The sequence below is a fragment of the Watersipora subatra genome, chromosome 7 (assembly GCF_963576615.1).
Source record: "Watersipora subatra chromosome 7, tzWatSuba1.1, whole genome shotgun sequence".
In the NCBI taxonomy this organism is placed as follows: domain Eukaryota; kingdom Metazoa; phylum Bryozoa; class Gymnolaemata; order Cheilostomatida; family Watersiporidae; genus Watersipora; species Watersipora subatra.
In genome coordinates, this window is record NC_088714.1 from 1,634,277 (window position 1) to 1,658,826 (window position 24,550).

The following is a 24,550-nucleotide window of genomic DNA, read 5'->3' on the forward strand; positions in this document are numbered from 1 at the left end:
TGCATGATCCTTATATTACCAACTGAGTCATAAGGTGAAACAACACAACATGCATGATCCTTATATTACCAACTGAGTCATAAGGTGAAACAACACAACATGCATGATCCTTATATTACCAACTGAGTAATAAGGAAACATCACAACATGCATGATCCTTATATTACCAACTGAGTCATAAGGTGAAACAACACAACATGCATGATCCTTATATTACCAACCGAGTCATGAGGTGAAACAACACAACATGCATAATCCTTATATTACCAACTGAGTCATAAGGTGAAACAACACAACATGCATGATCCTTATATTACCAACTGAGTCATAAGGTAAAACAACACAACATGCATGATCCTTATATTACCAACTGAGTCATAAGGAAACATCACAACATGCATGATCCTTATATTACCAACTGAGTTATAAGGTGAAACATCACAACATGCATGATCCTTATATTACCAACTGAGTCATAAGGTTAAACATCACAACATGCATGATCCTTATATTACCAATTGAGTCATGAGGTGAAACATCACAACATGCATGATCCTTATATTACCAACTGAGTCATAAGGTTAAACATCACAACATGCATGATCCTTATATTACCAATTGAGTCATGAGGTGAAACATCACAACATGCATGATCCTTATATTACCAACTGAGTAATACAGGTGAAACAACACAACATCCATGATCCTTATATTACCAACTGAGTAATACAGGTGAAACAACACAACATGCATGATCCTTATATTACCAACTGAGTAATACAGGTGAAACGACACAACATCCATGATCCTTATATTACCAACTGAGTAATACAGGTGAAACAACACAACATGCATGATCCTTATATTACCAACTGAGTCATAAGGTTAAACAACACAACATGCATGATCCTTATATTACCAACTGAGTCATAAGGTTAAACATCACAACATGCATGATCCTTATATTACCAACCGAGTCATGAGGTGAAACAACACAACATGCATGATCCTTATATTACCAACCGAGTCATAAGGTGAAACAACACAACATGCATGATCCTTATATTACCAACCGAGTCATGAGGTGAAACAACACAACATGCACGATCCTTATATTACCAACTGAGTCATGAGGTGAAACAACACAACACGCATGATCCTTATATTACCAACTGAGTCATAAGGTGAAACAACACAACATGCATGATCCTTATATTACCAACTGAGTCATAAGGTGAAACAACACAACATGCATGATCCTTATATTACCAACTGAGTAATAAGGAAACATCACAACATGCATAATCTTTATATTACCAACTGAGTCATAAGGTAAAACAACACAACATGCATGATCCTTATATTACCAACTGAGTCATAAGGTGAAACAACACAACATGCATAATCCTTATATTACCAACTGAGTCATAAGGTGAAACAACACAACATGCATAATCCTTATATTACCAACTGAGTCATAAGGTGAAACAACACAACATGCATGATCCTTATATTACCAACTGAGTCATAAGGTGAAACAACACAACGTGCGTGATCCTTATATTACCAACTGAGTCATAAGGTGAAACAACACAACATGCATGATCCTTATATTACCAACTGAGTCATAAGGTAAAACAACACAACATGCATGATCCTTATATTACCAACTGAGTCATAAGGTAAAACAACACAACATGCATGATCCTTATATTACCAACTGAGTCATAAGGTAAAACAACACAACATGCATGATCCTTATATTACCAACTGAGTCATAAGGTGAAACAACACAACATGCATGATCCTTATATTACCAACTGAGTCATAAGGTAAAACAACACAACATGCATGATCCTTATATTACCAACTGAGTCATAAGGTGAAACAACACAACATGCATAATCCTTATATTACCAACTGAGTCATAAGGTGAAACAACACAACATGCATGATCCTTATATTACCAACTGAGTCATAAGGTGAAACAACACAACATGCATGATCCTTATATTACCAACTGAGTCATAAGGTAAAACATCACAACATGCATGATCCTTATATTACCAACTGAGTCCTAAGGTTAAACATCACAACATGCATGATCCTTATATTACCAACTGAGTCATAAGGAAACGTCACAACATGCATGATCCTTATATTACCAATTGAGTCATGAGGTGAAACATCACAACATGCATGATCCTTATATTACCAACTGAGTAATACAGGTGAAACAACACAACATCCATGATCCTTATATTACCAACTGAGTAATACAGGTGAAACAACACAACATGCATGATCCTTATATTACCAACTGAGTAATACAGGTGAAACAACACAACATGCATGATCCTTATATTACCAACTGAGTAATACAGGTGAAACAACACAACATGTATGATCCTTATATTACCAACTGAGTCATAAGGTGAAACAACACAACATGCGTGATCCTTGTATTACCAACTGAGTCATAAGGTAAAACATCACAACATGCATGATTCTTATATTACCAACTGAGTCATAAGGTTAAACAACACAACATGCATGATCCTTATATTACCAACTGAGTCATAAGGTGAAACAACACAACATGCATGATCCTTATATTACCAACTGAGTCATAAGGTGAAACAACACAACATGCATAATCCTTATATTACCAACTGAGTCATAAGGTGAAACAACACAACATGCATGATCCTTATATTACCAACTGAGTCATAAGGAAACAACACAACATGCATGATCCTTATATTACCAACTGAGTCATAAGGTGAAACAACACAACATGCATAATCCTTATATTACCAACTGAGTCATAAGGTGAAACAACACAACATGCATGATCCTTATATTACCAACTGAGTCATAAGGAAACAACACAACATGCATGATCCTTATATTACCAACTGAGTCATGAGGTGAAACAACACAACATGCATGATCCTTATATTACCAACTGAGTCACAAGGTGAACATCACAACATGCATGATCCTTATATTACCAACTGAGTCATAAGGTGAAACCCTATTTTAGGTGACACATGGACTGCACTGGCTACCTCAAGTTGATGAGATTTATGTTATGGACACTGGTAGACTCACTGAACATGGCTCTTATAAATCCTTAATCAGTCGTGATGGTGTCTTTGCTAAGCTTCTCAAAGAGTACTCTGAAGGTGTGGTTATATCATCTACTATGGCACATGTAGTAGCTAGTCAGTGTAGTCAGTGCCCCAGCTGTGTAGTATCAATGTTTATTTTACTACCAACATCGCTAGCACTCAACAAGAACAGCATCGACTAGTAGGGCCATGACATTTGGGTGATGTTTTCAGTCAGTGCGTGTGTTAGTCAGTCTTCAATTTAATGTAAAACGTCTAATTCAACGCCACCTCTATTTGAACACCACCTCTATTTAACAGCCACTGTAAGAAGGTTGAAAAATAAAGCGCCACCTTCTGTTTCACCGCCACCTCCATTTGACTACCACTCTGAAAATCTTTGATCTTAATGAATCCATAATATCAAGTGATCGGTAGAAAAGTGTTCACAAAATCGTTTTAATAATGAATCGTGTACATCGATAACAATCAATTCTGTCGTTCTCCAATTACACTCCAATTCCATTTTTGCTATTTTTTCCTTTTAAACTCCGAATGCAACACCATAGAAATAATTATTAACCGTCCCATGTTAATAGCAGTTCCTTGTTTAGCGCGGTCTTGATACTTCAAAGTACTTCTATATAAAACTGGTTAATATTTATGATGAACGACTATTGTTAGGCCAAAGGTTACATTTAGCGATCAAAACCTTTATGCGTTGCATTTGTGCTAGATGCAACACGTAAAAGTTTTGCTCTGTCAAAATAATGTTTGGGCGTTAATATCAACTAGTTTAGCAGTGCAGAAAAAGAGTTGAGGTCAGAAGACATTGTGGAAGGTATTGAGAAACCAGAAGATTTTCGTTCCATCGAAAGCAACGATCAGGATGCAGCTATCTGAGCAAACGATGTAAATATTGTTGCTTTAAAAATTTTAATTTTTGATTTTGCGTGTAATATAAGTATGGTTTGTTTATGTCACTTGTTCATGAATATATTGAAGCATTTGTAGCATTTGATAGATTATCATTATCTAATTTATAAATTTGCCGATTTATGGCATATTATTTGATAGCATCATTGCGGTAATCTGATCTCACAATTGATTGACACTCGTAACTCCTCTACTATTCCACATAAAACGCTAGTTTTGGCTCCAAACTGTAGCAAACATATCAATGAGTGCAGTGAGCTTTTATGCAACAAATATAGCAACATAAGCATAAAAATACGTTTTCAAATTTAGACTGAAATAAAAATTGAAAGCTCCAACAAATCACAAAGCGGGACACAGGCTATAATATCATCGCAGGTTTATTACAAGCCAAAGATATCAACTAGTAGAGATATTTCTCGGTTTCTCAATGCATATTTATTAAAAGATCTTTGACAAGTTGGAGGTAGGTTAGCAGATTTATTGCATCCAAAAGGAATAATATTGCTCAACCGGAAAAATAGGACAAAATATAGGCGCCATTTGCTTCGGGCTAAATTTATCTTCCCAAACTTCTTAGAGCCATTTGAAAAATACAATGCCGGCCTCTATTTGAACGCCACCTCTAATTGACTGCCACTATAAAGGAACATTTAAAAATAGAGCTCCATGGTATTCAATTGAATGTTTTATGGTACTATGAACACACAAAACCATCTTTTAGGTCTCCGAACATACCAAAAACACTCATTTTGATTTGGGAGCCATGAAACGGTGCTCCATCTTTAATCCTAACTTGAGGCGACGTATATACAATTATCTGTAGTATTTGGAAGAGAGACAACAACTATGTTGAGATAACAATATAGCCTGAATTAGCCTATTAAACAATTGCATCTCACTGTTTTGTCCATCATTGTAATTGTATCATTTTCAATCAGTGAATTATGTTGCAATGTCTAGATTTTACAAAGATCCATACGCCTCTACTCTTTTAGTGGTTTGAAACTTATAGAGAAATCATGAAACTAAAAGGACGTGCATAGACATTGAAGTGCCAGACAGACATTGAGTTTAATTCTGTTTCACTGCCAATGCAGGTCATTAGCGCTGGCAGTATTTGTGTTTCTGTTTTTGGTTTTCAACCCTGCGGCACACTGTTCAGTAAGGCAAAACTTGCTCTTTAAGATGAACTCACTTAAAATTTTATCAGAAATTATTAGAGTTGCCCCGATTTCAATATCGGTATCGGTGCCGATATGGGTATTAAGTATCTGAATCGGTATCGGCCGATCTTTTCTTAAAAAATCGGACACTTCAGATACTTTTTACATATCAACTATTTAGCAGAAACCTGTATTTTAGCCTGCTACTTAAATAACAAATCATCAGCTGCTAGTTCCTTGCTTTTATCTAATGATTTCCAAGCCTGTCACACAATCTATTTCATGTCTATAGCCTAATAAACATCTACACAGCTGCGCAATATTTTGGCTTTAGTTAGGACGTAATCACCAAGTGCGGTATTTCCCAATTACAGCAATATGATTTGTTGCAGCCAATCACGAACAAGAGAACTATAACGAGCAACCAGAATGCGGTGTAATTTTTCTATTTACTAGCATTGCGAAAGTAATTTGAGCAGTTGATGCATAAAGTTATCTATCTCTCTCTCTTGATCCTGACGATATGATGTATCGTTTGTATCGCATAAAGTGACCTCAGTGGCTTATCGGTGTTTAGTCTGCCCCCCATCATCTGTAGCATGCGAGTCCTTCAGTACGACTGGCTACATCGATAGTGATAGAAGATAAAGACGTCTCACTGAGATAATTGAATCACTAACGGTAATTAAAAGACGCATTTATTTGCTTTAGACTTGTACAGGCGCAGCAGTTTGTTCAGCAGTAGAAGAGAGACTTCATTATCACAGAGAAAGCTGTACCACTAACTGTAATTACCATTAATAACAACATATTTTAAGAAACATGGACTGTTTGTTATTAGATGCACGGTATGTCAGTATGTGAATATATATACATGTATCTTTTTTCATAAATACAAACAAATAAATACATTAATATTTATATTTTCCTTGCATTATATTTATACTTGCATAATAAAATGAACAACTATCTATGCAAGACAAAAGAATCTGAATCGGTATCTGAATCGGATTATTTTTCATTAAGAATCAGTATATCGAATCGGTATCTGAATCGGCTGGTGAAATTAAAATCGGGGCATCTCTAGAAATTATCGATATTTTTTTATCATTTGTGATTTCTTTTGATGGTTGAGGCTATTTGATTGCCAGGATGTTGCTAGATTAAAATCGATAACACTTGGTCAAGATTATACATGTAACACTCAGTCAAAAAATATGTGCAAAATGGCGTCACAAGTTGTGATCGTTGCGGTGGTTGATATCGGCTATTGCACTCAGGCTAAACTCTATACTGTCGGTCTCTTTGCAATTACTGACGTCATAATTACACCAATTGATCTGAGCATTTTAATCGCGATCAAGTTTTATCGATTTTAATCCTGAAACATCCTGTCAACCAGATCACCTCAAACAGAGCACAATCGCAAGTGTGATAGAAAAATACCAAGTCCGTACTTTATAGTCCGTACTTTATAGTCCGTACTTTTCGGACTATAAAACGCACCCCTATATAAGCCTGCTTTATTTTCTAAAAAATGATAATAAAACAATACATAGGCCGAACCTTTGTATAGGCCGCAGAACTCAGGATGGTACTTTTTAACGTGGCAGCAATTTTCCTGTTTAAAACGGAACAGTACCTAACGGCACTGTTTCATATTAACCGACGCTTTTTAACCTAGTGCCTAACAGTACCATTAGGCATTTTTTCGTATTTTCTTTCACCGCTTAAGGCGCACTAACCGGGAATTCTGGTTAATGCGCCCTAGCGGTCAAAGAAAAAGCCACAGAATAGCCACACCCTTATATAAGCCGCATGGCTCAAATCATCAGAAAAAAGTAGCGGCTAGTAGTCCGCAAAGTACGGTACTTTATGACAAAATCTACACAAATTTTGTGTGAGTTCATCTTTAAGTATCAACTAGCTGGGTGTTACGTAGAACAAGCCGCTGAGCACAGGAACAATTTGTAATTGTCTTCTTTATGCTTCATTGTGCAACCTTTGCTTCTTTTATCATGAGTTGATCCAACAACCTATTTTAGTAGCCAAAGCTTTGGAAGGCTTATAAGTTCTTGTGGCAGGTGCTCACAAGTTCTTGTGGCAGGTACCTACAAGTTCTTGTGGCAGGTATTTACAAGTTTTTGTGGCAGTTATTTACAAGTTCTTGTGGCAGGCAGGTACCTACAAGTTCTTGTGGCAGGCACTTACAAGTTTTTGTAGCAGGTACTTGCAAGCTCTTGTAGCTTGAGGTAGGAGTTGTTGTTAATCTTAGGTTTGATAGTCATGAATATGTGCTTTTGTAGTAGTTACCAAGTTCTTTTTATTGCGAAATTTGAAAAAGATTGCGATCTTCCTATCATGTGTTCTTATAGGAACTCTACCTGCTAGATTCATTCTCGGCCCTTATTTGTTCCTATCAACTTTTTTATCTTCTGCGGCAGTTTATTAATGGTCATTTCTTGCTATTTACCTTCTTTCTAAACCATTTCTGTTGGTTCCCCTTCTAGACCACTTCCTCTTTTTCTTCTTAACTATTTCTTTGTCTTCTCTTTTCATTTACCATCTTATCTCATGCAATACTAACTCAGGAGATATTTAACCTCGAAAGTGATGAGAGGTTTCTAAAATTCATTACAGAAGCATCCGAAAAAAGCAAGCCAGAGGGACAGGGAAAGTTGCAAAAGGATCTCACACAGAGGAAATGTGAACAATTGGAGAGAGCTGCTAACAAGTTAGTTTTAGCAATCACATTGTAGTTCTTTTTATTTCAGTTTGCTTTTAGATACAATTTTGGTTTCTTTTAGTTCAAATGCTTCGAATGATTTTGTTGGCTGGGTTCCGGGTTTCAGCTCACCTTATTTTAGTTAGCCATACAGTTTTAGTTCACCAGTAGCCTCAGATAATAGTTGACTCACAGTTTCTCATCAGATTAAATACTACTGTAACTACTGATAAATATACATATGTAAGTTTCAATATACATATAGGTTTTAATAGACCAAGTATATTCTTCCATTTAAAATATACCCCTATGTTTCAACTGACAAAATACATACTTATAGTTTCAATAAAGACAATTTATAGTTTACTAATTGGTATCAGTCTTACATTTTACTTCTTTCTTCAGTTCTAAAGCATTTGAAAAGTTGACAATAGACAATATATTTGCAATAGATTGTCGACGGGAGATTTCTGTAGATTTATAATAACATGTACATTATATAGTTTATAGTTTATAACAGGCTGATGGGATTGTTCTCAATATACTCATACTTCATAGTATACTACTGAATGTCCGGTGTTGCCTGTGTAATAAAAAAAGTCTTTGCACAGAAAATTTATTTGTATTTTAACATATACAATATTTACCAATCTAACTTTTAAACTTCATATCACGGAAAAGGTTTTTTTTCTGCAGTTCAAATGACTTGAGAAAAAAAACAACTATAAAAGTTTTCCAACTTTTTCAAACAACTGTAACTTTTCAATTTCATATCATGAAAGAAGTGTTTTGTTGAAATAAATTGGGAGGAAAAATAAAGCTGTAAAGGTTTTTAAATGTAAATGTGAAATCATTAGCAAGTAATGGCTAAATAGCTGTTTTGCTACAATTACAATGGAAAATTATTTGGTATGCGATTATATGATTTTAGTTCGTTTCAGTGTTGGCATCATAAGGCGAAAATATCGTATAGACATATACATTGTAGAGTGCTTTAGAAACCCACAGTAATTATCTAATGCAAGCACTGCCTGGTAAAAATCATCAAAATCATCATTGTCAAAAAATAGTAACAAAACAATATGTTAACCTTGGTAACTATAGTTACCTACAATAACTTTAGTGCATTTTGTGGTTATGATCTGCAAGATAATAATTTATAACATTACAATGTACTATGTGGAGAGTTCTTACCTTCAAGACAGACATGTAACATAAGCGCTGAATCTAACTAAAATGAATTTAGACTAAAAACATACTTGAAGGAAGTTTTAGTATGCATTTCACTAAACTTTTAACTAAAGTTTAGCACTTATTTGGTTGGTAACCCGTTTTTACCATAACGGATGACGCTGAACTGAGATACAACCGCAACATTTTAATTTTGAGAAAAATGTTTGTTGACATCGTTTGGTGGAAAACAAATTCGCTCTAGTATGACAAGGATGAAAAAGCCTCATGTTTCATAGAGTTCATAAAGTTTCAATTAATACGTCATTTAGCGTGGGCAATCGATGATAAGAGCAATAGAATCGTAAGAACAGCATAGCTTGGTGGCTAAATGCACAGTTCGAAACTTGCAGCTGTGATCTTCATGAGTTCCAATCCAGCAGGATGTGAGCTTTTAATTCCAAGATTTTAATAGCTATAACTGGATAGTATAGTACACACAAACATAACTGGATATAGTACACACAAACATAACTGGATGTAGTACACACAAACATAACTGGATATAGTACACACAAACATAACTGGATATAGTACACACAAACATAACTGGATATAATACACACAAACAACTGGATATAGTACACACAAACATAACTGGATATAGTACACACAAACATAACTGGATGTAGTACAAACAAACATAACTGGATATAATACACACAAACATAACTGGATATAGTACACACAAACATAACTGGATATAACACACACAAACATAACTGGATATAGTACACACAAACATAACTGGATATAGTACACACAAACATAACTGGATATAGTACACACAAACATAACTGGATGTAGTACACACAAACATAACTGGATATAATACACACAAACATAACTGGATATAGTACACACAAACATAACTGGATATAATACACACAAACATAACTGGATATAGTACACACAAACATAACTGGATATAGTACACACAAACATAACTGGATATAGTACACACAAACATAACTGGATATAATACACACAAACTTAACTGGATATAGTACACACAAACATAACTGGATATAGTACACACAAACATAACTGGATATAGTACACACAAACATAACTGGATATAGTACACACAAACATAACTGGATATAATACACACAAACATAACTGGATATAATACACACAAACATAACTGGATATAGTACACACAAACATAACTGGATATAGTACACACAAACATAACTGGATATAGTACACACAAACATAACTGGATATAGTACACACAAACATAACTGGATATAATACACACAAACATAACTGGATATAATACACACAAACATAACTGGATATAGTACACACAAACATAACTGGATATAATACACACAAACATAACTGAATATAGTACACACAAACATAACTGGATATAGTACACACAAACATAACTGGATATAATACACACAAACATAACTGGATATAGTACACACAAACATAACTGGATATAATACACACAAACATAACTGGATATAGTACACACAAACATAACTGGATATGGTACACACAAACATAACTGGATATAGTACACACAAACATAACTGGATATAGTACACACAAACATAACTGGATATAGTACACACAAACATAACTGGATATAATACACACAAACATAACTGGATATAATACACACAAACATAACTGGATATAGTACACACAAACATAACTGGATATAGTACACACAAACATAACTGGATATAATACACACAAACATAACTGGATATAGTACACACAAACATAACTGGATATAGTACACACAAACATAACTGGATATAGTACACACAAACATAACTGGATATAGTACACACAAACATAACTGGATATAATACAGACGGTTCCCAACCTACGAACGAGTTACGTTCCGAACGATTGTTCGTAAGGTGAATTTGTTCGTAAGTTGCTTCAGTGCTATATTAGTAGGGTAACCAATAAAGTAAAGGCCGGCAAATTCCTTTACAATACGTACAGTAAAAATAAAAAAGTTCTTTGCGCACTGGAGATACGTTCACGCACTTAGGCGCTGCAACGAACTGGGCAGAGAAAGGTGGATGCTGGATTGGGCTTCTGAGTAGTGCCTATTTCCGCCGCTAATACGTCGGTAATACCGTCGGTATTAGCGGCGGACATACGCGCAGACCTGTTCGTATGTACGGGTTGTTCGTAACTCGAATGTTCGTAAGTAGGGAACCGTCTGTACACACAAACATAACTGGATATAGTACACACAAACATAACTGGATATAATACACACAAACATAACTGGATATAGTACACACAAACATAACTGGATATAGTACACACAAACATAACTGGATATTGTACACACAAACATAACTGGATATAGTACACACAAACATAACTGGATATAGTACACACAAACATAACTGGATATAGTACACACAAACATAACTGGATATAGTACACACAAACATAACTGGATATAGTACACACAAACATAACTGGATATAGTACACACAAACATAACTGGATATAATACACACAAACATAACTGGATATAGTACACACAAACATAACTGGATATAATACACACAAACATAACTGGATATAGTACACACAAACATAACTGGATATAGTACACACAAACATAACTGGATATAGTACACACAAACATAACTGGATATAGTACACACAAACATAACTGGATATAGTACACACAAACATAACTGGATATAATACACACAAACATAACTGGATATAATACACACAAACATAACTGGATATAGTACACACAAACAACTGGATATAGTACACACAAACATAACTGGATATAGTACACACAAACATAACTGGATATAGTACACACAAACATAACTGGATATAGTACACACAAACATAACTGGATATAATATACACAAACATAACTGGATATAGTACACACAAACATAACTGGATATAATACACACAAACATAACTGGATATAATACACACAAACTTAACTGGATATAGTACACACAAACATAACTGGATATAGTACACACAAACTTAATTGGATATAGTACACACAAACTTAACTGGATATAGTACACACAAACATAACTGGATATAGTACACACAAACTTAACTGGATATAGTACACACAAACATAACTGGATATAGTACACACAAACTTAATTGGATATAGTACACACAAACTTAACTGGATATAGTACACACAAACATAACTGGATATAGTACACACAAACTTAATTGGATATAGTACACACAAACTTAACTGGATATAGTACACACAAACATAACTGGATATAATATACACAAACATAACTGGATATAGTACACACAAACATAACTGGATATAATACACACAAACATAACTGGATATAATACACACAAACTTAACTGGATATAGTACACACAAACATAACTGGATATAGTACACACAAACTTAATTGGATATAGTACACACAAACTTAACTGGATATAGTACACACAAACATAACTGGATATAGTACACACAAACTTAATTGGATATAGTACACACAAACTTAACTGGATATAGTACACACAAACATAACTGGATATAGTACACACAAACATAACTGGATATAGTACACACAAACTTAATTGGATATAGTACACACAAACATAACTGGATATAGTACACACAAACTTAACTGGATATAGTACACACAAACATAACTGGATATAGTACACACAAACTTAATTGGATATAGTACACACAAACTTAACTGGATATAGTACACACAAACATAACTGGATATAGTACACACAAACTTAATTGGATATAGTACACACAAACTTAACTGGATATAGTACACACAAACATAACTGGATATAGTACACACAAACATAACTGGATGTAGTACACACAAACATAACTGGATATAATACACACAAACATAACTGGATATAGTACACACAAACATAACTGGATGTAGTACACACAAACATAACTGGATATAATACACACAAACATAACTGGATATAGTACACACAAACATAACTGGATATAATACACACAAACATAACTGGATATAGTACACACAAACATAACTGGATATAGTACACACAAACATAACTGGATATAGTACACACAAACATAACTGGATATAATACACACAAACTTAACTGGATATAGTACACACAAACATAACTGGATATAGTACACACAAACATAACTGGATATAGTACACACAAACATAACTGGATATAGTACACACAAACATAACTGGATATAATACACACAAACATAACTGGATATAATACACACAAACATAACTGGATATAGTACACACAAACATAACTGGATATAGTACACACAAACATAACTGGATATAGTACACACAAACATAACTGGATATAGTACACACAAACATAACTGGATATAATACACACAAACATAACTGGATATAATACACACAAACATAACTGGATATAGTACACACAAACATAACTGGATATAATACACACAAACATAACTGAATATAGTACACACAAACATAACTGGATATAGTACACACAAACATAACTGGATATAATACACACAAACATAACTGGATATAGTACACACAAACATAACTGGATATAATACACACAAACATAACTGGATATAGTACACACAAACATAACTGGATATGGTACACACAAACATAACTGGATATAGTACACACAAACATAACTGGATATAGTACACACAAACATAACTGGATATAGTACACACAAACATAACTGGATATAATACACACAAACATAACTGGATATAATACACACAAACATAACTGGATATAGTACACACAAACATAACTGGATATAGTACACACAAACATAACTGGATATAATACACACAAACATAACTGGATATAGTACACACAAACATAACTGGATATAGTACACACAAACATAACTGGATATAGTACACACAAACATAACTGGATATAGTACACACAAACATAACTGGATATAATACACACAAACATAACTGGATATAGTACACACAAACATAACTGGATATAATACACACAAACATAACTGGATATAGTACACACAAACATAACTGGATATAGTACACACAAACATAACTGGATATAGTACACACAAACATAACTGGATATAGTACACACAAACATAACTGGATATAGTACACACAAACATAACTGGATATAGTACACACAAACATAACTGGATATAGTACACACAAACATAACTGGATATAGTACACACAAACATAACTGGATATAGTACACACAAACATAACTGGATATAATAGACACAAACATAACTGGATATAGTACACACAAACATAACTGGATATAATACACACAAACATAACTGGATATAGTACACACAAACATAACTGGATATAGTACACACAAACATAACTGGATATAGTACACACAAACATAACTGGATATAGTACACACAAACATAACTGGATATAGTACACACAAACAACTGGATATAATACACACAAACATAACTGGATATAATACACACAAACATAACTGGATATAGTACACACAAACAACTGGATATAGTACACACAAACATAACTGGATATAGTACACACAAACATAACTGGATATAGTACACACAAACATAACTGGATATAGTACACACAAACATAACTGGATATAATATACACAAACATAACTGGATATAGTACACACAAACATAACTGGATATAATACACACAAACATAACTGGATATAATACACACAAACTTAACTGGATATAGTACACACAAACATAACTGGATATAGTACACACAAACTTAATTGGATATAGTACACACAAACTTAACTGGATATAGTACACACAAACATAACTGGATATAGTACACACAAACTTAACTGGATATAGTACACACAAACATAACTGGATATAGTACACACAAACTTAATTGGATATAGTACACACAAACTTAACTGGATATAGTACACACAAACATAACTGGATATAGTACACACAAACTTAATTGGATATAGTACACACAAACTTAACTGGATATAGTACACACAAACATAACTGGATATAATATACACAAACATAACTGGATATAGTACACACAAACATAACTGGATATAATACACACAAACATAACTGGATATAATACACACAAACTTAACTGGATATAGTACACACAAACATAACTGGATATAGTACACACAAACTTAATTGGATATAGTACACACAAACTTAACTGGATATAGTACACACAAACATAACTGGATATAGTACACACAAACATAACTGGATATAGTACACACAAACATAACTGGATGTAGTACAAACAAACATAACTGGATATAATACACACAAACATAACTGGATATAGTACACACAAACATAACTGGATATAATACACACAAACATAACTGGATATAGTACACACAAACATAACTGGATATAGTACACACAAACATAACTGGATATAGTACACACAAACATAACTGGATGTAGTACACACAAACATAACTGGATATAATACACACAAACATAACTGGATATAGTACACACAAACATAACTGGATATAATACACACAAACATAACTGGATATAGTACACACAAACATAACTGGATATAGTACACACAAACATAACTGGATATAGTACACACAAACATAACTGGATATAATACACACAAACTTAACTGGATATAGTACACACAAACATAACTGGATATAGTACACACAAACATAACTGGATATAGTACACACAAACATAACTGGATATAGTACACACAAACATAACTGGATATAATACACACAAACATAACTGGATATAATACACACAAACATAACTGGATATAGTACACACAAACATAACTGGATATAGTACACACAAACATAACTGGATATAGTACACACAAACATAACTGGATATAGTACACACAAACATAACTGGATATAATACACACAAACATAACTGGATATAATACACACAAACATAACTGGATATAGTACACACAAACATAACTGGATATAATACACACAAACATAACTGAATATAGTACACACAAACATAACTGGATATAGTACACACAAACATAACTGGATATAATACACACAAACATAACTGGATATAGTACACACAAACATAACTGGATATAATACACACAAACATAACTGGATATAGTACACACAAACATAACTGGATATAGTACACACAAACATAACTGGATATAGTACACACAAACATAACTGGATATAGTACACACAAACATAACTGGATATAGTACACACAAACATAACTGGATATAATACACACAAACATAACTGGATATAATACACACAAACATAACTGGATATAGTACACACAAACATAACTGGATATAGTACACACAAACATAACTGGATATAATACACACAAACATAACTGGATATAGTACACACAAACATAACTGGATATAATACACACAAACATAACTGGATATAGTACACACAAACATAACTGGATATAGTACACACAAACATAACTGGATATAATACACACAAACATAACTGGATATAATACACACAAACATAACTGGATATAATACACACAAACATAACTGGATATAGTACACACAAACATAACTGGATATAGTACACACAAACATAACTGGATATAGTACACACAAACATAACTGGATATAATACACACAAACATAACTGGATATAATACACACAAACTTAACTGGATATAGTACACACAAACATAACTGGATATAGTACACACAAACTTAATTGGATATAGTACACACAAACTTAACTGGATATAGTACACACAAACATAACTGGATATAGTACACACAAACTTAACTGGATATAGTACACACAAACATAACTGGATATAGTACACACAAACTTAATTGGATATAGTACACACAAACTTAACTGGATATAGTACACACAAACATAACTGGATATAATATACACAAACATAACTGGATATAGTACACACAAACATAACTGGATATAATACACACAAACATAACTGGATATAATACACACAAACTTAACTGGATATAGTACACACAAACATAACTGGATATAGTACACACAAACATAACTGGATATAATACACACAAACATAACTGGATATAGTACACACAAACATAACTGGATATAATACACACAAACATAACTGGATATAGTACACACAAACATAACTGGATATAGTACACACAAACATAACTGGATATAGTACACACAAACATAACTGGATATAGTACACACAAACATAACTGGATATAATACACACAAACATAACTGGATATAATACACACAAACATAACTGGATATAGTACACACAAACAACTGGATATAGTACACACAAACATAACTGGATATAGTACACAAACATAACTGGATATAGTACACACAAACATAACTGGATATAGTACACACAAACATAACTGGATATAATATACACAAACATAACTGGATATAGTACACACAAACATAACTGGATATAATACACACAAACATAACTGGATATAATACACACAAACTTAACTGGATATAGTACACACAAACATAACTGGATATAGTACACACAAACTTAATTGGATATAGTACACACAAACTTAACTGGATATAGTACACACAAACATAACTGGATATAGTACACACAAACTTAACTGGATATAGTACACACAAACATAACTGGATATAGTACACACAAACTTAATTGGATATAGTACACACAAACTTAACTGGATATAGTACACACAAACATAACTGGATATAGTACACACAAACTTAATTGGATATAGTACACACAAACTTAACTGGATATAGTACACACAAACATAACTGGATATAATATACACAAACATAACTGGATATAGTACACACAAACATAACTGGATATAATACACACAAACATAACTGGATATAATACACACAAACTTAACTGGATATAGTACACACAAACATAACTGGATATAGTACACACAAACTTAATTGGATATAGTACACACAAACTTAACTGGATATAGTACACACAAACATAACTGGATATAGTACACACAAACTTAATTGGATATAGTACACACAAACTTAACTGGATATAGTACACACAAACATAACTGGATATAGTACACACAAACATAACTGGATATAGTACACACAAACTTAATTGGATATAGTACACACAAACTTAACTGGATATAGTACACACAAACATAACTGGATATAGTACACACAAACTTAATTGGATATAGTACACACAAACATAACTGGATATAGTACACACAAACATAACTGGATATAGTACACACAAACATAACTGGATATAGTACACACAAACATAACTGGATATAGTACACACAAACATAACTGGATATAGTACACACAAACATAACTGGATATAATATACACAAACATAACTGGATATAGTACACACAAACATAACTGGATATAATACACACAAACATAACTGGATATAATACACACAAACTTAACTGGATATAGTACACACAAACATAACTGGATATAGTACACACAAACTTAATTGGATATAGTACACACAAACTTAACTGGATATAGTACACACAAACATAACTGGATATAGTACACACAAACTTAATTGGATATAGTACACACAAACTTAACTGGATATAGTACACACAAACATAACTGGATATAGTACACACAAACTTAATTGGATATAGTACACACAAACTTAACTGGATATAGTACACACAAACATAACTGGATATAGTACACACAAACATAACTGGATATAGTACACACAAACATAACTGGATATAGTACACACAAACATAACTGGATATAGTACACACAAGCATAACTGGATATAGTACACACAAACATAACTGGATATAGTACACACAAACTTAATTTTATATAGTACACACAAACATAACTGGATATAGTACACACAAACATAACTGGATATAGTACACACAAACATAACTGGATATAGTACACACAAACATAACTGGATATAGTACACACAAACATAACTGGATATAGTACACACAAACATAACTGGATATAGTACACACAAACATAACTGGATATAATATACACAAACATAACTGGATATAGTACACACAAACATAACTGGATATAATACACACAAACATAACTGGATATAATACACACAAACTTAACTGGATATAGTACACACAAACATAACTGGATATAGTACACACAAACTTAATTGGATATAGTACACACAAACTTAACTGGATATAGTACACACAAACATAACTGGATATAGTACACACAAACTTAATTGGATATAGTACACACAAACTTAACTGGATATAGTACACACAAACATAACTGGATATAGTACACACAAACTTAATTGGATATAGTACACACAAACTTAACTGGATATAGTACACACAAACATAACTGGATATAGTACACACAAACATAACTGGATATAGTACACACAAACATAACTGGATATAGTACACACAAACATAACTGGATATAGTACACGCAAACATAACTGGATATAGTACACACAAACATAACTGGATATAGTACACACAAGCATAACTGGATATAATACACACAAACATAACTGGATATAGTACACACAAACTTAATTGGATATAGTACACACAAACATAACTGGATATAGTACACACAAACATAACTGGATATAGTACACACAAACTTAATTGGATATAGTACACACAAACTTAACTGGATATAGTACACACAAACATAACTGGATATAGTACACACAAACTTAATTGGATATAGTACACACAAACATAACTGGATATAGTACACACAAACATAACTGGATATAATATACACAAACATAACTGGATATAGTACACACAAACATAACTGGATATAATACACACAAACATAACTGGATATAATACACACAAACTTAACTGGATATAGTACACACAAACATAACTGGATATAGTACACACAAACTTAATTGGATATAGTACACACAAACTTAACTGGATATAGTACACACAAACATAACTGGATATAGTACACACAAACTTAATTGGATATAGTACACACAAACTTAACTGGATATAGTACACACAAACATAACTGGATATAGTACACACAAACTTAATTGGATATAGTACACACAAACATAACTGGATATAGTACACACAAACATAACTGGATATAGTACACACAAACATAACTGGATATAGTACACACAATCATAACTGGATATAGTACACACAACCATAACTGGATATAGTACACACAAACATAACTGGATATAATATACACAAACATAACTGGATATAGTACACACAAACATAACTGGATATAATACACACAAACATAACTGGATATAATACACACAAACTTAACTGGATATAGTACACACAAACATAACTGGATATAGTACACACAAACTTAATTGGATATAGTACACACAAACATAACTGGATATAGTACACACAAACATAACTGGATATAGTACACACAAACATAACTGGATATAGTACACACAATCATAACTGGATATAGTACACACAAACATAACTGGATATAGTACACACAAACATAACTGGATATAATATACACAAACATAACTGGATATAGTACACACAAACATAACTGGATATAATACACACAAACATAACTGGATATAATACACACAAACTTAACTGGATATAGTACACACAAACATAACTGGATATAGTACACACAAACTTAATTGGATATAGTACACACAAACTTAACTGGATATAGTACACACAAACATAACTGGATATAGTACACACAAACTTAATTGGATATAGTACACACAAACTTAACTGGATATAGTACACACAAACATAACTGGATATAGTACACACAAACATAACTGGATATAGTACACACAAACATAACTGGATATAGTACACACAAACATAACTGGATATAGTACACACAAGCATAACTGGATATAGTACACACAAACATAACTGGATATAGTACACACAAACAACTGGATATAGTACACACAAACATAACTGGATATAGTACACACAAACATAACTGGATATAGTACACACAAACATAACTGGATATAGTACACACAAACATAACTGGATATAGTACACACAAACATAACTGGATATAGTACACACAAACTTAATTGGATATAGTACACACAAACTTAATTGGATATAGTACACACAAACATAACTGGATATAGTACACACAAACATAACTGGATATAGTACACACAAACATAACTGGATATAGTACACACAAACTTAATTGGATATAGTACACACAAACATAACTGGATATAGTACACACAAACATAACTGGATATAGTACACACAAACTTAATTGGATATAGTACACACAAACATAACTGGATATAGTACACACAAACATAACTGGATATAGTACACACAAACTTAATTGGATATAGTACACACAAACATAACTGGATATAGTACACACAAGCATAACTGGATATAGTACACACAAACATAACTGGATATAGTACACACAAACATAACTGGATATAGTACACACAAACATAACTGGATATAGTACACACAAACATAACTGGATATAATACACACAAACTTAATTGGATATAGTACTGTAAAGGTCTGGCCCCGGTAGCTGAGCCAGCTTTACTTCCCTAGCAAGGCAGTGCAGTCTGAACACTGGGCTTTCCCCTCGTCGGCCTGCCTGACACACCTAGTGGTCGGATCAGGCCGCGGCGGGCTGTCCTCAGTTCAGGCTCACTTGGAAGGCTAGCACGGCCTGCTCTCTGAGACCCTATCTTGGCTAATTTAGGTCCCGGCTAGCTTACTGGAGGGCCTGATCTCCAATGCTATCGCATTTCTGATCAGGTCCGATCGTAACGCAGCCAACCCCTAGCCTTCCTTAGGTGTCTCCCCAAAGCAGTTCGTGCTTGAAGCCAGATCAGTTCTGGCAGAAGGATCCTTATTCAGCCAACCAGGCAGGCATCAAACGTAGACAGTTTGTAAGAATAAGTATAAGTGTATTTAACGTATCTCAGCACAAGTACAACTCTGTCTTGACAGTATCAAATCCGTAAGAAGAATCCCAAAGAGTTGGCCTATGCCTTCCCCTTTTATACTATTTGCTCCGCCCACAATTATATAACATTCATTGTTTCACATCAGGCCTGTGAGGCAGGCCCAGACAATAGGCATAATGGGGTGCTAGCAAAAATGTAGTATTATATAACAGTAAAAATAGAAATAGGTTAAGACATATACAACAGGTTATGGTCAACAGTTAACAGGTTAAGAAATATACATAAGTGACTAGGTCCAGAACAGTCCCGTCCTCCACACACTCCCCCCCAATTGTTTGGCCTGGGGTCAACAATTTACCCGAGGTGGAGTCATAGATGTCTAGCGATATTGGTTTGCACAGTTACGTAAACGCTGTACCTCTTGGTAGCTAGCTCGGGCTAAGCTTTGATATCGCCGGTACTCCTTTTCCTCACGGTCGGCCCGGCGGAGATAGACTTCCCTCTTGTTGGAGTGGTGAGGCTTTTTCTCTCCGCTGGTTGGCCTGTGTACCTTTGTGATTGGTTCCTCCACTATTCCCTCCTTATCCGCCGTGCTGGCATGGATTTCCAATATTGGCTCTTCTTGTTGAGTATCTCCTCGTTTTATCTTTTTCGGAATAGTGTATCCCGAGAGGAAGGATCGACTTGGTTCCTCCCTGCCTTTGGTATCCTGGCGATTTTGTATTCTGACTGTCAGGTTTGGAATATCTGCCCCTGGTTCTGTGGCAATCGTTGGTTTTGTGGTTTCTATTTTTCTCTTTGCCGTCCATCCTTTCCCATCTTTGACCGGCATGCAGGTGCCGAAAGGAGGGCGGTTTTCCCACCCGATGTATTCGCAGAACTCCTGAAAAGACTCTTCGTCCACCTGAAAAACCACGCGCGGGTGATTCTCGATGTCTTCCTCCGTCCGTTGGTGCTTATAGATGGAGAAAAATGAAGAAGAATTCTTCTGGCATTTGCACCAAAATCGCCAGAAGTGTTGTCTGATGTGGCGTCGCACCACCCGGCTTTCTCTATTCTGGAATCCACATAATCGACACTCTCCCTTTTCTTTGTCCTCTGCAGCCTCCATCTTTTTATAGGATTCGGGCGTATACCAAACGTTCCTGGGAGAGTCCTTTCGTTTGGCCGGGTTCTGGCTCCGTGTCGGCTTTTCCTTGGCTGATGTCGTTCCTAGCCGGATCACTCGCACATTTATCTCATCGTCCTGATTTGGTTTGGTCCCTTTATATGCCATTGGTGTGGCCTTTAAATTTGTTGAAGATACGCTGACACGGCGCTCTGGATCTATGCCTGTCTGTGTGGCTGTTGTCTCCGTCTCCTCAAGTATTCCGTCAAGCTCCGTGAGTAGTTGCTGCAATTCTTTATCTTCGTACTGGGTACTTCTCGGGTCCATGTGGCTAACGTAGTTGCGAACTGTCTGGGACAGAGAGCAGTCGTGAAATGACGTGTATGCGAATTGGCTAGGAGCAGCATTGTGGTTGACTGAGCGTAATGGCGGCCAGTTTCCGGTGGAGCCTCGTCCTTGGCCCGGGCCAACTGTGTCGCCAGTAGTTACTGGTCCAGATCGTCCCTGGCCGGAAAATCTCTCTCTCTCGGAGATTTCTCCGGCCTCTGCGATCTTCGCCCCTTCGTTCCAGTTCGTTTGTCCTTTCTCACTTGTTTTGGTGGTTTGGATCTCCGCAGTCATCGCCCTCTCCAACTCCTCCATAGAGTCTTTCAACGTTCGATATTGTAACTCTCCTTCCTCGTCGAGGACAAGGTTTTTTTCTTTCAGCAGCTCATCTATGTCCTCCAAACGGCTCCTTAACAACTCGTATCTCTCTCTGGCTGCTGGGCTACTCTTCACCTCTTCTGAGAGTTGGAAGTTTTCCATCTGTTCCCTTTCTCCTGTTCCCATGTTCTGGCTATTGGTGGTCAATGTTGCCTCTAACTCTTCCATGGAGTCCCTCAACGCTCGGTACTGTAATTCCCCTTTTTTGTCGAGGCTAACGCTCCCCCCTTCGAGAAGCTTTTCGATGTCCTCCACTCTTGCTCTCAGTATCTCGTACCTTTCTCTGTTTTCCTGTGTGTTCCTAATCTCTTCCGAGTATCGGCACTGTTCTTCCTCTTTCTTCTCGGGTTCGACCTGGTGACACACCGCCTGCCCATACCGGATGGGTGGTCTCGTAATTCTTCGGGGCCTCCCATCTCTTCTCAACTCCACAGGTCTGTCGGCTCCAGTGGGCTCCGTCTCCACCTGCGTCTCTCCCCCGGTCGGAACCGGTCTAGAGTTCATGGTGGGGGTCAGTTCTGCCTGTTCAGTCTCTGCAGGTGCCTGTGGTTCTATAGTCGTTTCCTCTCCCTGTCCACCCGGTCTGTGAAGATCGAGGGGGGCCGTGGGATCGGACTCG

At 35.0% G+C, this 24,550-nt stretch overlaps 1 protein-coding gene across 1 annotated transcript in view; it reads left to right on the forward strand.

Moving 5' to 3' along the window:
* LOC137399934 (multidrug resistance-associated protein 1-like) overlaps positions 1–24,550 on the forward strand; it is a 78,295-nt gene that overhangs the window by 25,311 nt on the left and 28,434 nt on the right. The window contains exons 12-13 of the mRNA XM_068086199.1: positions 3,047–3,188; positions 7,856–7,949. Of these exons, the coding sequence (XP_067942300.1) occupies positions 3,047–3,188; positions 7,856–7,949 (236 nt within the window). The remainder of the gene's footprint in view (positions 1–3,046; positions 3,189–7,855; positions 7,950–24,550) is intronic.